Source organism: Micropterus dolomieu, linkage group LG23, assembly GCF_021292245.1.
Source record: "Micropterus dolomieu isolate WLL.071019.BEF.003 ecotype Adirondacks linkage group LG23, ASM2129224v1, whole genome shotgun sequence".
In the NCBI taxonomy this organism is placed as follows: Eukaryota; Metazoa; Chordata; class Actinopteri; order Centrarchiformes; family Centrarchidae; genus Micropterus; species Micropterus dolomieu.
The window spans coordinates 9,596,900-9,612,352 of NC_060172.1; the positions used below are offsets into that span (position 1 = coordinate 9,596,900).

At 38.4% G+C, this 15,453-nt stretch overlaps 1 protein-coding gene across 2 annotated transcripts; it reads left to right on the top strand.

The window, feature by feature from the left end:
- Positions 1-593: 593 nt before the first annotated feature.
- On the top strand, positions 594-15,218 carry tmem248 (transmembrane protein 248). 2 transcript variants are annotated; one of them, XM_046039839.1, is made up of 7 exons: positions 594-935; positions 2,106-2,264; positions 2,668-2,956; positions 6,160-6,310; positions 7,930-8,113; positions 9,628-9,809; positions 11,187-15,218. In XM_046039839.1, exons 1-7 carry the CDS (start codon positions 933-935, stop codon positions 11,242-11,244), a joined length of 1,026 nt encoding a protein of 341 aa, XP_045895795.1. In that variant the 5' UTR covers positions 594-932; the 3' UTR covers positions 11,245-15,218. The 2 variants fall into 2 exon arrangements, with proteins under 2 accessions (XP_045895795.1, XP_045895796.1); XM_046039840.1 differs by having other exon boundaries at positions 596-935; positions 9,628-9,771.
- Positions 15,219-15,453: the final 235 nt, after the last annotated feature.

Below are 15,453 nucleotides of genomic sequence, written 5' to 3' on the forward strand. Positions count from 1 at the left end.
CTACAGGTTGATACCACAGACTACAGTATACGGTTTATACTTTATTATACTAGTAATGCCGCCTTCAAAGACTTCCGCAAATGGTATATCAAATGGACTTTAATCACTCACCTGCGGCATTTAAACATGTAATACATCCATAAACTGTATAAAAGAATCCTGTACTAGGTGGTTTACCTCAATAAGAATAGTTATAATGACTGATAAATGAATAATAATGATAATTATTATTATTATTTGGATCCGTCCATCTCATTCACGCTTTTCCATCTTCGACTTATTTCCTAGCAAGACAGACAGAGCTCTTGAGCTTTGATAAATCAGCAGTTTATCAGCAATGTTACAGGACATATGAAAAATCACAAAAGACAAAAAAGCAAGTCAAAGACACGCATAACTAACAGTCTGTTGCACAAAAGACCATTTGTATTTCATATTTCCGACGGTCCATGAAAGCAGCAGAAACATTTGTAAACACACTGAACGCTCGCTCGTCGTCTACGTAAATCGCGTACGCTGCGAATCATCCAATGCGTGGACGACACATTCGGGCGCACATTCTACAGAAATAACGAGAAGGCGGCGCTGCGACGCTTCTACTACGCAGTGCGGGTGCGCGGAGGAGATGTCGGCGGGGAGGAACTAGACACATTATTGACGTTATTCCTCTGTACGCAATAAAGATTTCTTATCTGAGCTGCAGTGAACTATAGAGCAAATAATGGGAAGGAGTATACGTGGTGTTATATACGCTGAAAACCTGGCTGTCTCCACCGAACACCGACTTTTGCTTTTCAGCGGTATTTTCAGGAGGGACTAGCTTCGGGAAAGCAAGCAAGCTAGCAGGACAGGCTTGCTAGCAAAACTGCTACCTTATTGTGGCCCTCAACAAACCTCCCCGCTAGAATCCGTCGCATGCACAGAAAGAAAAAATGGTGAGAACTGCTAATGTGTTGTGTCATAAATTTAGCCAGCTTTTTCAGCAGTGTTATAATATATCCTTAATATGTCACGTTTTGTCAACAACAATTGTCAAGAGGGCCAGCTAGCTTGTTATCGTGCTACAAGGTTGACAGCTTCTGTCACCTGCCTGCGGTCTCGTATGTAGAGAGGCCTTTTTACAGTTCAGTGATCTTGTTTGTTGCTGTATGTCTTCACCTTGTAGAGCGTGGATTACAGCCTCTTTTGGAATAAAGTCAGGGTCCCCGCAGTTCGGTAACATTGGCGTTGTTTACACTTTTGTTCCAACAAAATGTCAACTGTTACAAAGTCAGAATCAACTTTATTTGCCAATTATGTGTGCACATACAAGGTATTGTTGTTTGTGGTTTTTCTCAATGTGCGTACACACAGTTCAAAAAAACAATTTATAGGAACATAGGTTATAGACAATACAACTTAAAAAAGGACAACAAAGCCGGAGAAAGACATAAAAATAAATATGTAACTATAATTTGCTAGACAAGTCGGTGAATAGATGCGCATATATATATATAATAAGTTAAAATGAACAACAACTTACAATGTGTATATACAAGTCAAAATGTTTCTGTAAATTGTAAACTGGAATACAATCCTGCAAGGTTGCAGAGTGCAAATAGTGCTGTAATAGATATTGAATGATTTCAACAATGATATAAAACAGTGTGTATTGAAACTATAAGATATATAATTTATGATTTGTAGTGCATTGGGTGTTTTGGTGCTACAGGTTTATATTGCACAGGATTGTTTTTGGACATTTTATGAATGCTGCATCCCATCTTGATAACGCTGTAATTTGGAAGAAGATAAAATCACAAGTAGAACTTCCATGGAAACTAGTCTTGCTTGCTATACTGATGGCGAGTGTTGACTTGGACATGCAGGTAGCTAAAGAATCGCTTAAGGAATGAAGTGATGACAAGGTGGTGAGACGTCTCTGAACACTTGATAGGTTGTTGAGGTCACTCACATTCAGGAAAGTTTAGGGTTGTATCCAGGACTGCTACTTGCTTCTGTTTTTTTTTTTTTTGTTTTTTTTACCACTTTCTCTGTTAGAAACCTCTGTGATACTTGAGATTATTACTTAAATGTTGGTACATTGTGTGTGTGTCCATATGCAGGTGTACTTGTTAAATCCTATAGAGAACCTGAGAAGCTACATCAACAACCGTCCACCGCTGGTCATTTTTATGATCAGCGTCAGTGCAGTGGCCATCGCCTTCCTGACCATCGGTTATTTCTTCAAGATTAAGGAGATCAAGTCTCCAGAGTTGACTGAGGTGAGTCATATCCACATGGTACTTTGAAAGGGATGAAATTATATGGTCAGCGCGATTTTGTGTATGCTGTCAATTATAGTTCTTAGAAAGAAAGAAATCGGCCAAAATCGGAATCTGTAGTTCTGTTTCCAGTTCACAAACCATGGAAATAAACCATTGCATGTCGATCTGAACACAATCTACATGCAGTGGTTTGCATATGCAAATCAAAAAGGCTGTAGGTAGTGTCACACTTGTATGTATTACAAGGGAAGTTCTGTGCATGGCCATGAACATTTCACATGTGGGAAAATATGATTTCATTTACTTGTCAAGTCCAGGTGTAAATTAGATAATAGATGTTCGGTTAATCACAACAGATTGTCCGGTATCCTACAATTAAAACACACTTACTCCTTCTCAGGATTGGAACACCTTTCTGCTGCGCTTCAATGAGCTGGACTTCTGTGTGTCAGAGAATGAAACGATAAAGCACGGTCTGAACGAGTCGACAACGCCAGAGAGCATGGTTGTGACCAGCGGCCAAGCTCGTTCCAGCACCCAGGTTCCCCTCCTGCTAGAGGACTCGGGTCCCATCAACATCTCAGTCCCCATCACTCTCACGCTGGACCCCCAGCGCCCGTTTGGAGGGTACTCTCGCAATATCACCCACCTGTATGCTACAGTGCTGGGGCAGCAAGTTGGCCTATCTGGTAGGTTCTCTTCCTTGTCATTGCTAGTTTATATTTGACCTGTATTCAGTGTTGAGAAAAAGCTTTGTTTGTGTTTAATAGGAAATCAGGTTGGCTGTGTTTGTACGCACCTATTTGTGACCCTTCCCTCTCCAACGTAATTCCCCTATCATATATCTGTTTCACACCATTTCACTTCCTGAAAAATATTCTCACATGAAAAAAAAAGTGTCATTACTTCACCTTCTACAGTGTAGCCAGAAAGAAAAACTTGTACCATAAAATCTACCATTGCAGTAAAGCAATCATGCCTTGCTGCCACAGGTTGTGAATATACAACATGTACATGACAGCTGACATAGACACATGCAGTGGGCTACAAAAATGAAAGAATTGGAATTTTTTGACCTGGGGCCTCATTTAGAAAAATGTTTTTAGATTTATACTTGAATTTGTTGTCAATTATACTTAATAATAAATAATACTTAAAAATACTAGGACTTAAGATAATTTTTGATGGTTGCTTATGCTTGATTCATAAAGGTTACTGAGCTTAAAAAATCTTGCTTACGCGGGTCCTAAGAATTCCCTTTTTGACCTACTCACCTGTGATCTATAAATCTTAAATCTTACAGTCAACAATTTCCTCTTATATTATGCAATCACAAATGAGGGGTTAGTCAGGAATAACCATGGACCAAAAGAGAAAGCAAGATCATGGTGATGGTAGAGAAGACTGAAGACACGTATTATTTTGTGGACTAACTAGTGGATTGATACAAAGCCAAACATGTAGCGTAGTGATAATTCCTATCACATTGCTCATAAAGCTAATGCAAAGTTTATCACAGGCTTGGGTGCATATGCTTCCCAAACTGCAGTATCCCCACATAACCAGCAGTAAAATCGCTTACGTAGAGTCTATATTTTGCTTAGAGATAAGATAATTTCCACATCAAAGTAAGATTTTATAAATAACTACTTATATGTGGTTTTCTGCGCAAGTCATACTTTACGTAAGTCCATTTTGTAAATGAGGCCCCTGGACAGTTTTTGTGTGATTGCTGCATGGAGGGTGCAACTTTGTCCTTTTGTATGGGTTTTAACTTACCTCTTTGTGTGGTGTCTTAGACATGGTGGGCAAACAGTGGCAGCGTTGTGTAACGTTAAGCCAGTTCCATTTAGTTCTCCTATAGGTTTCAGACCTTAAAGGTTTCAGAAGGCAGTGAATACCACTGGCTTTGAGCTTCTGATAACATTATTGTCTGCATGTTTAGGTGTGTGTTTGTGAACTTTCCCTTTTGTCTCCTGTGACAACACATACTCTAAGTGCATGTGTTCTTTTCTTGTTCCCAGACCTCTGATGTATGTTTGCTGTACCGCTCTACAGAGAAAGAATTTAGGAGTGTGTACATACATAAGGGCTGCAGCTAACGATGATTTTAGTAATAGAGCATTCTACAGATTATTTCATCGATTCATTGAGTAATCGTATAGAAGTATTTTTGCTTGGCACTTAACAATTGCTAAATATTTCAGAGATCGCATGCGTCTGGAGCAACTAGGGGTTAAGTGTCTTGCTCAGGGACACATTGGTGGATGTGTCACAGTGGGGAATTGAACCCTGGTCTCTCACACCAAAGGCATGTGTCTTATCCACCGTTCCAGCACCACCCCACATACTATATCGGGGCTCAACGTTTACTGTCCCTCCCTCAAAAAGTTATCTGTGTTACAACAAAACTAAAGACTTATAAGTTATGTTAAACTGTTTGATGCATTAAACATGTTTAATCGGTTATTAAATACATCCTGGATATTAAAAAAACAAAACTAAAATGTAATCACAGTTAAAATTACAAAAAAGAAAAAGGTAATAGTTAACAAAAGAATTTTCTTTTAAAACAAAACATACTATCTGACTCAAACATATATTTTTAATGGAAAGTCTGTTGAATCCTTTATAATTTAATGACTAGAACAAAGTAGAAAATCAAGACATCCCAATACCTTCCCAAGTGTTCTGCTGAAGACTTGAATGGGGTACTTCATGTGGTATAAAAGGGTCACATTTACAGAAAACCTACTTCAGGTGACTCAGGTTCAGTCAGAGACATCACAAGGATGATCATTTATAGCTAATGTTAACATAGTTACATTTAGTGGAAAATGCAGCAGTGACACTTTTGCTGGAGAACTGACCCCCTGCATAACAAACACATACATGAAAATAATATTTTCCAAAGTGAAGGAGATGCAGCACAAAAACCCTTAACATGAGGGTGTCAGCAGAAGAATAGGAAAAGACTGGAAATGCATGTAATGTTGACGCAACAACATCTATCCTCAGTCACACCCTCAGTTTGACTGACTCTGTCCGTTTGCAGTTTGATAGATATTGCAGAAGCATGGCAGTGTTTCCCACAGAATGACAGTGTGGTGGGGTGTATTTATATATAAATAGGAAATATTAAGAATATATGAACTATTTATATTAAGTTATTTCTTATGTCACCATTTTAATTCTACTTAAGTTTCCACCTTATTTTAGTGTTTATTCACAAACTACTTCAACCTGCTCACCTTGATTTTCCCTTCAGTTCTGTTTTTCTTTCCTCTAAACACACACATCAACTCATACTACAAACACACACACACACACACACTCTCTCTCTCTCTCTTTGTGTGTTTTTCTGCAGAGCATGTGCGATTGTCAGAAAGGGTAGAGCGAGGGGGGGAGATTGTCCATTAGTTTATTGTCGCGAACGGCGTGTTTGTCTCAGATGGATAAAAAATTTTTTATAAAAAATGTTACAATTGGTAGCCAAATATTCTTTGGCTGTTTTCCCTTTATACATCTGGGCGGCCCGCCCAAGTAAAGTCTGGGATGTGTGGGAAACACTGCATGCAGAATTAGTCTGTCGTTCATGATCAGGGGTGTGGCTTGGCATGAGGTCAAATATTACTTTCTAGGCAACTAAATTGTTTTAGTGTGATCATGGCGAATCACAAGCAATTATTCCCATGTCAACATAACAGTTAAAATAATCTAGATATGTAAGTTACATGCTTATAAATTGTGCTCATCGTTGCAGGGCTTCCTAACAACAACTTGGTGTGATTAACATGTGAAAGTAATTTGGAAAAACTGACAGTTTTTGGTCGTTGTGTTAATTTTTTAACAATCAAGTGTTCTCGTTGAATTTTCACGTTTTTGTTTGTAGGCCGGGAAGCCCATGAAGAAATAAACATCACTTTCACCCTGCCTTTATCCTGGAACTCAGACGACTGTGTACTGCACGGCCACTGCGAGCAGGTGGTGTTCAGCACTTGCATGACCATCACGGCGGCCAGCAATATCTTCCCAGTCACAGTGTGAGTTGGACTGCCTCCCTGACTCATAGGGACACACTTTATATCTCTGCCTAGAGCCGGGTGAGACTGCCATCTGCATGGTGGAGTGTTGTAAATTGAGACGCTGAGGCTGCGTTTGCTGTGTGCACCACAATGCAGTCACATTGTTTTATTTGTTCTTCACTTACATAAATTAATTGTTTAGCTTTCATTCACATGAATTTCATGATGACTTTGCCCTGGGGTCAGTGTACATTTTCAAGCATCTTATTTGAACTGTATGCCATTTGTTTTGATTAGTGAAGCATGTCAAATTGAGCGAGAGGAAATAATCTCATGTAGCAAATTAGGAATTTCCGGATTTTCCGACCTGAACAGGAGCTGGCCGAGTGAAAATGGAGAGGATTTGAGGATATCTACAGGCTGCCGTGTGTAAAGTTTTATTCCTTTCCAAGTATCAACAAGGATGTTTGTTTGCGTTCAACTGCCCGTTCCACACCTGCGCAGTGTGCACCACAGTCGCTCTCACGCATCACTGGTAACATGTTGGGCAGTAATACTGCAATATTACTTTTCCCAGTAAACAGTAATGTAACTGATTGCTATTTCCTAAATACTTATTACAGTTACTAATCCAAGTAACGCCCCCGCTGCAGCTACTAAATGAAATCATCAGCTAAAGCAACACAGCAATGTGAAACCCCGGCCACTGCTGCCAGTGATGCTTGGACTCGTTGGGAGAGAGTGGTGTTATATCACCCAGTAATAAGTAGATAGAGTAGCTACTATTACTTTTTTAAGTAACTAGTAGGAAATAACTATTATTTCTGAGTAACTTGCCCAACACAGAGTTGACAGTAAGGATTGGATAAATTGGGTATGTTTTGATTATTGCTTGTTATAGGCTATGTCTAATGTTTACTTTGACTTTGTAGTCGATCCCACACACTGCTCCTTTAACGTCTGTGTATAATAGAATGTTAGTTTCTTTCATGTTGTTTGTGTATATACTCATTGGTACCTTAAATCAAGAGTGTTTATTTTTCCGTGCGTTGAAGCAGCAATACTGAAGGCCAAGCAATCGGCCCATTCTGAACACGTGTGTTTTGAACAGGCACCAATGTGAAATGTGGCCCCTTCAGGGATCAACAGTACCATGTCTTATCAGTCTTGGGGAAAAAACATTGCAGCTAAAGTGGAGATAGAGAGCTGTCAGCAGTGTGATTTAAAATCTACCAGATATATTTAGTTTCATTAAATGTCAGATGTGACTTAGTTATTGTTAGTTTGTCATTGCCTCCAAGGTGGACAACCACTTTCAATGTCTTACTATATCTCACACTCTCTTAAATGGGAAGTATTATCGGATATTAGTTATCTTGGATACTGCTGCCCTCTTTGTCTTTGTACCGGTATATGGATTTTTGCTTTATTACTATACATTGTCTAGCCTGACATCCCATTTTTGTCCTTTCTGTACGTGGAACTGCAATGGTCAATATTGAATAATAAGGCATTATGACATAGATAAACATGAGTAGAACATCTTCAACTTTTCTTCGGTCACTGCCATAACCAACATAACGTGAACAGTTTCGTGACACCAGTCAACAGATATCAATCTTTGTTTTGGTTTGTAGGCAGCCACCACACTGTGTGCCAGAGACATACACCAATGCCACATCTTGGTACAAGGTGTTCACCACAGTCCGCGACTCTGATACCAAGTACAGCCAGGACTACAATCCCTTCTGGTGTTATAAAGGAGCCATCGGCAAGGTGTACCATGCACTCAACCCAAAGCTTACGGTCATCGTTCCTGATGTGAGTCATCGCCTCTTTTCTTTTTTTTTTTGACAGTAGACATATTCTGACTCAGGTTCAAGTGTCTGTTTTTTTTTTTTTTCCTGTGTCTTAGTTAACTTGACTAGAAGCATCTGAGTCAACGACGCTGTGTATTAAATATGTGCCTTTAGGCAAACAACATCTACTTTACAATCTACCGATTTCCTATTTATTTGTCTTTTTTGTCAATTTAAACTCTACAGACAACCTTTTTTAAAGTTTCTGTGCAAGGTTAGAACAGCTGTAGAACAATATTTGCTTCAACGTAATTAGAAGTGTGTTCTAAATAAGTATTTTATACCTTCACATATTTTTTTGTATTCAGAAAGTAATTTATAAAACAAAACAACAAAACCCAAATATGGAACTTATCAGGGGGTGACTTTCAGGCAGGGTATATGATCACTCACCCCCTCATAAGACAAGGTAATGGTGACCGAGCACAAAGCCCATTCTGAAAGCCCTTTAGTCTTCTGTACTGATGGTGGTAGATTGTTCCAGGATTACAATGATCCCATTGACAGGCCGCAACTGGGCACTGAATGGTCCAGTGGGCCTGAAAACAATTTGAAAATATATGCTGTGCCTGTGCAGTTACCTGATCTCAGCCCACTTGAACACAGACTATTTGGCAGTGGTGCTTGAGGCAGCCTTTTCCACCATCAACAAAATAACAGAGAAATGGATTGACACTTAATGTTACCATTCCTTCCTATATTTAGGGAGCCTAAGTGTCTGGAAAATGAGCCTTTATGTATTTAATATTAAAAAGACTCTTCAAAAGTATATTAAACAGTAGCACATAATTTTCATTACTGGCTACTCTCATGGCCATGAAGTTATTTTTAAAAGACTCTGTTTCCCTTAGACATTTTTACCGCTAATGTTACTTCCTCCTGATGGAGCTTGCTACAGTTATGCAACGGATACGGCCCTATGAAATCCGTTTTAATTTGCTGCCAGATTACGTTTTTCCAGCCGAACCCCCAAAACAGTGGTTGGGGAAACACTGATGGGTGGTGTAGAAAACACAAACATAAACAAACAATCATGATAATCCACACATTGTTGCATGAGTTATTAAACTGTCCTCATGATAAGAAAAAAAACAGTGGTGGAAGAACACAGCACACATCATAAGGGTATACTCCAGCTGTGGTGAGAAAGTGGAGCAGAAGAAATCTTTCAACATGTAAACCTGCACCATAAACGCTGTAAAGTATATTGGAAGGAATTGATAAAACCTCAAAGCCGGCACAATAAAAAACTACTATTCCAGAGTCTTTTACTGCATTTAAAAGTTATAATAGAACAAACATACCGAGGTATCCTGTATATTATATTGTACTAGTAGGCGCTGGCAGTAGTGCCACACTAAGAGTATATCATAGGCATTTTGTGTAGTGAGCCAGTAAAAATCCTAAATTGCATAATAATAATTACATTTGCATTTACTCTTTGATATTTAACTCTTTCTTACACTTTCTTACCAGGATGACCGTTCCCTCATCAACCTGCACCTGATGCATACAAGCTACTTCCTCTTTGTCATGGTCATCACTATGTTCTGCTATGCTGTCATTAAGGGTCGGCCTGGCAAAGTACGGCAGACCAACCTTGACTTCTGCCCTGAGAAGGTACAACAGACACCAGCAGTGCTATATGACCTGAACAGGTAGTTTCTGCCAAGCATTAACTGACCAGTGATTGGTTACAGACATGATCCAATCAGACTGCTGATTCTCTGCTTATTGGCTAGGCTATTGTCCAAAACATGTAATGGTTGTTTTTTAACACATGAACTCCTTATTGCTTTAGACGTAAAGCATGAATTATGAATACGGCCCATGTTAACATAACACATTTGTAATTATGCTTTGACTGGATATGTTTGAAGTGTTTATAACCGGTACTTGTTTTGTTGGTAACTTCACAAAAAAGACATAAAACCTGTGAGCACAATGTTATGTGTGGCTGGTGGTGCTCAGCTGTTCCTGATGCATGCGTAGTTGAATCTGCCTCCCTGAGGTAATGGAATATATATGTCCTCTTTGGTCTTATTGCTTGTTTTAGCACAATACACACAACAGCATTACCCACATGTATCACTTCATCACAGCCACTGTACGAGGAGCCAGCTCACAACAGTCCGGGGAATAACAGTTTTAGGATAGGTCCGCCAGCTTTGACTCATTTTCTGAGTCAGGGAAAACAGATTGTTAGCAAATTATAAAAATTTTCGACAAGGGCGGGTGGGGGTGGGGCCGAGTCTAGGTTCTGCAGTTCTTTATCTTAGAGCTCACTTGGGTTGTTCCTCCATGCAATATTTAAAACAAATCTGTTGACAAGACATATGTCCATATCTTGTTGTTTAGATCTGTTGATGTTAAAGAATAGCTCCACAAATTAAGCTCCGCTCACTCTGTGATAAACATTTTCTGTAGCTGCTTCACAATAAAAACCTAGTGCCGGTTTGCTGATGGTAAACTTTTAAGGTGAAGCAGCAGCAGGAAATGTTTGGTTTGCATCAGCAGTGTTTAAACAAAGCTGTGCTATGGCTAGAGCGATCAGCTGTGAGGCGCAGTGTTCGGGGCTAACCCAGGCCAGGGAAAATGCAGATTTAGATAACATTTGGGGTCCTTTATAGGATAATTTTGGTGTGAATTGAGATGTTCTTCGCTTACTTTCTAGTTTAGCAAAAAGTTTAGTGATTTCCTCACAACAGTGGCTTCCTGACTGCTTACTGAAGAGATCTGATGTGCATAATTCTTAAAGCTATTATGTTCAGGATTTGAATTTGGTTGATTTTGGTACCATTAAATGACATGCAAAATTACCTGAGGAAATCTGATCAAACTTAAAGAATATTTTCTGTTAACTTGTATGTATCTATTCTCACTACTCCTGTCCATATTACCGTTTTTTTGTGGTGATGTGTGTGTGATGTTTCTATCAAGGATTGTAAGATTGTTTTACTGCATGCAGCAAAATATACAGCAATCCCTGTGATGAGTAATTAAGCTGCACTAAAACCCCATTTCTTCTGTTGCAGGTGGCGCTGTCAGAGGGTTAAAAGGACATCAGAGAGCTATGTCAGAACTTATCTGTAACATGGACAAACTCAAAGAAACAGAAGAAATAAAAATAAACATACCAGTTGCCTAGTGAACCTTGAAAATACAATAAGGAACACAAAAGCTCTGTGAATGCATTACTCTTGCAATGTTGGGTTTCTCCAACCAAAGATATACAAGTGCCTGTATCTGTCGTGTAAATATTTGTAGGAACTCTGATATTTTGTTTCCTTTTTCTTTTCTGTTTTATTATTGTTTTATTATTTTGCCTGAGTCCCCCTTGTGCCATGTCAGAACATGCAGTACATAAACTGAGCAGAAGGCCAGTCCCAAGAACTTCACAGCCATTTTTCTAGCGGTCATTTAGTCTCATTTACCAAACAAGATAGAAAAATATACAGAGAAGTGGGGTTATGTGAAAGATTTTATGGCCATTTATCACAGATTTGATATGAGTTTTTGCTGTAAATGTTTGGATATCTCAAAACTCCCATGATGAGAGAACGCATGAGGTTTAGTCAATAAAGATGCTTGAATACACAGGTGGAGGTATTTGCTTGAGGATATCCTTGTAACACCTAAATTAAATCTTCTGTGCGCTTGTCATTGCAGTTTCAACAGGGAAGAAACTTAATTTACTTTACACAACAATGTAATCAGAAGTCTGATCAGAATTTGGACATTGCATAAAGTCTGTTCAAAAGTAGCAGTTAGTTTATTTAATTGAGCTGTCAGCTATATTCAATCTTCAGTAAATTAACACTTGTTTCCCTGTGTGTCTGCAATGTCAATAAATGGGGAGTGAAGCATTTAGATGATTGCACTGTGCATATTAATATACGAACAGAAAACAACATTAGCAGTAAAGTTAATAAGTCCCATTGTCTCAGTTTGTATCCTACTAGGCTTATCAGTAAGTCCATTTTAATGGCAGTTAAATAACCTGCGGAACCTGTGGTTGGTGTTAAATTGTTTTTGTTTTGTTAAAACAAGTAGATTTCGCACTTAAAATATGATTTTATGCTTTTTGTTTTCTCTGTGGCCTCATCTCTCGCCTGCCTCTTGTCATTTATTTGCTGCCTATTGCTCTGCAGCAGTTATGTAGTTTTGGCTTCTAGACTTCAGTAATGTTCAATACAGTCTTCTTTGTTGCACCTGGATGAAGCAAAACATTGCCTTGCCTTACCTACAATGGACTTGCTCGCTTAAAAATAGACAGGGAGATCAGTTTCTGTCTTTCCAACATTAGCTTGATGGTCCCTTCTTCCACCGCCATCCTCTTTTTGTTTCTTCCAGTGTAAAAAGCCTGTAGTGTGAAATCAAACTTGTGATCTTTGTCCTATTAATGTAAATGTCAATTTATTATATTTTAGGATGCTTTTGAATTACTTGTCCTTTTATTTTAAGCAATTCATTATCAGTTTCACGTGTTCAAGTGTTTGCATAGTTCGTGCCCCTTTAGATTTTTTGCACATTTTGTGTTATTTGTTCTTGTGATTTGGTTTGTCCAAGGTCAACAGTCTGCTACTGAACTTCACAAACCTTGTTTCAGTTGGACTCTTCCTGAAAATAAACATCATTTTATATATATATATATATATATAACCATTATAATATATTTAAGAATAAATAATTTTATTTTTTATTATTTTGTAGTACAGCAAAATGTGCAAAAAGTCGGTTGGTGTGCGAATGTGTGTAAGTGAGTTTGGGAAATCTTTAGAAAAAAAAGGCGGCTTTAGACTGATTCTCTAAAATCTCGTTCCAACTGACTAAGTGTCTGTTATTGAAAGGATACTAGTAACTGTAATGGAATTTCTTCAAAGCAAAAGTCTACATTGACTTGACTGGGCACAGAAAATAAACAAAACAAGGTCTCTGATTTCCTCCAGTAAAATGTTGTACATTTTCACCTGAATTGTTGTGACTCTCTGAAACTCCAACTGTAGCTTTAAGAATGGAATTCATACTCGTCCAATGGTTATGTAATTAATATTTTAAGAGAACCACTGACTTTTGACAGTTATGTATTATAAATGTACTGCAACACGGATACGATTTGCAATAAAAAGGACAATAGTGCTCTAATTAGATATGGTTAGTATTGTTGTCAATGTTAAAATCCTGAGTCACCACCCACTGTCCACTGAGCTGTACACACAAATGTAAAATCTGTTCAATTTGTCTAAGCCGACCCTGTAAAAGGTGTAAAATCCAAACCTTCCTACAGTCTCAAGGGAAAAGTAAAGTAGAAATAACAGTCTAAGTCCGCCTTTAATGTCCGTTATGTATGACTTTTTTTCAATAGCAATTACTGATACAGTTTACTTACCTCTGTTATAATTTTGTTCCATAATTGATGTACCTGTTGAATGTACTTTTTTATAAGCAGCATAATCTAAATCTGGGATGCAAGAATTCCAAGTGATTTAAAACTATGATGTAGTTAGATTTTTTTCAGTTGAAAAGGCTTTACTTGAATTGTGTTTTTGTTCAAGTGGTATCCATATATTATAAGGTTTATCCTTTCGTGGCAAAAATGAATCTCTTGTCACATTATTGTATCCAACACTTTGTTCATGTATGTTGGTGAATGAGTGAAAGGTGTTGGGTTTTGGTTATAATGGTGAAAAAAAGTTTTTACCCCCCTGTTGAAAGATGGTAGGACAAGTCTTCCTAATTCTGATGTGTATCATGTTTTGAGCAAGGGTCTGTTGCTTTTTCTGTTATCACTCCTGTGCTTACACAGTGGGACTTTCAAGGGGGAACTTTTTTCGGGGGGAGAGATCCAGCAGCTCTTATTGGACAGTTGGAAAATTTGGGGGTTGGTTGGATGTGTGTGGCTGAAGGGAATTTGAAGATGTGAATGAAGCATGCCATATTATTGCCAAACCATCATAATTAATGTTGGTAACCTGCATTTACCTGCTTCTTACCCCTCCTTGTGTGATTTACTATAGTCATCCTTGATTAGAAGTGCGTCTCTAAAATTGCAAAATGCATTAATGTTTCATTTAAGTTTGCATTTTTTTTTGCATATCACATATTGTAAAACACACCGGCTTTTTACAGGAACAAATCCAAACACAATACTAAATTTGTATCACTTCTGAGCTATAAGAAGTGCAAATTACCATGTTTGTTAAAGGTGGGGTATGCATTTCTGGGGAAATCATGATATAGAGAGAACAACTACACAGCAAGTAATGTAACTAACAGTAGCTAAGTTGTGGGTTAGCAAACTGTTGATTGAAGCTAACATGCAGAGGACGAGACAGTCCTAGAGGCAGCACGCCACCTCCAGACAGCAATACCCAAAACACTCCTGCTGCTATAGCAGCATGTCTTGACGAACTAGAAAGTCAGCAGAATGTCTGCTGGGAAGTAATTTAACGTTACCTGACATACAAATTATGGCTGGAATAGTGCTGTGTGGCTTGGTCCAAGCCATTTTATTTGTTTCCCGTTTACAGAGCCAGGGCTGTGTACAAGCACCGAATATTTTTTCAGTGCACACTCTCAACATACAGCTAGTAAACCGTGAGGAAGATATTTGCCGCATTTTACAAAAAGCTGTGTATTGGATTAGAATTGCATATCCCACCTTTAAGTGCACATGTAGAGAAATGGATTTTAAAGGAGCAGATGGTTGCTGTTGTAGTTTTTAAACTACTCCACTATATCACTAAGGACTAACAGGCAGGAACCATATTCTCCTTAGTTGCGTCATCTCGGTGTGTTGTAGGCTTTACATTAAGCAAAACACAAGTCTCCAATATAAGGCTACCATTTCACCTTGTTATCATTTTCTGTCATGTTAGTAGCGCTTACAGGCAAGTATTAAGCCAACTCTGTGCCTTCTGCACTATCGAGCTGCATCCTCCTCCCTGTACATACAGTAGATAGGACCATAAGTTTAATGTGGTTAGAATGTCATTCAAATCCTTTTCCTCTCCAGTGGAACTGCTGTAAATGAACTCAAGTTTAAATAAACTGTCTCTAAAGTTCAACATCATTTTTTTCCCTGACCCTCCTTCTCTCCACCACTATAGTTTTTATGATCTGGTTCTGAAAGTGTAATGCCATGGAATTATTATTAAGTGCTGGAAGTTCAGGGCTCAAGCTGTCTTTGTGGGGGTTAAAGAATAAGACCAACAATGTGTGAGCCCATCTTTAAACACAGCTCACAAATATATACAGTAGTTTATTTTTTTTAAAGGGCGAACTGATTTCCTGAAACAGCTG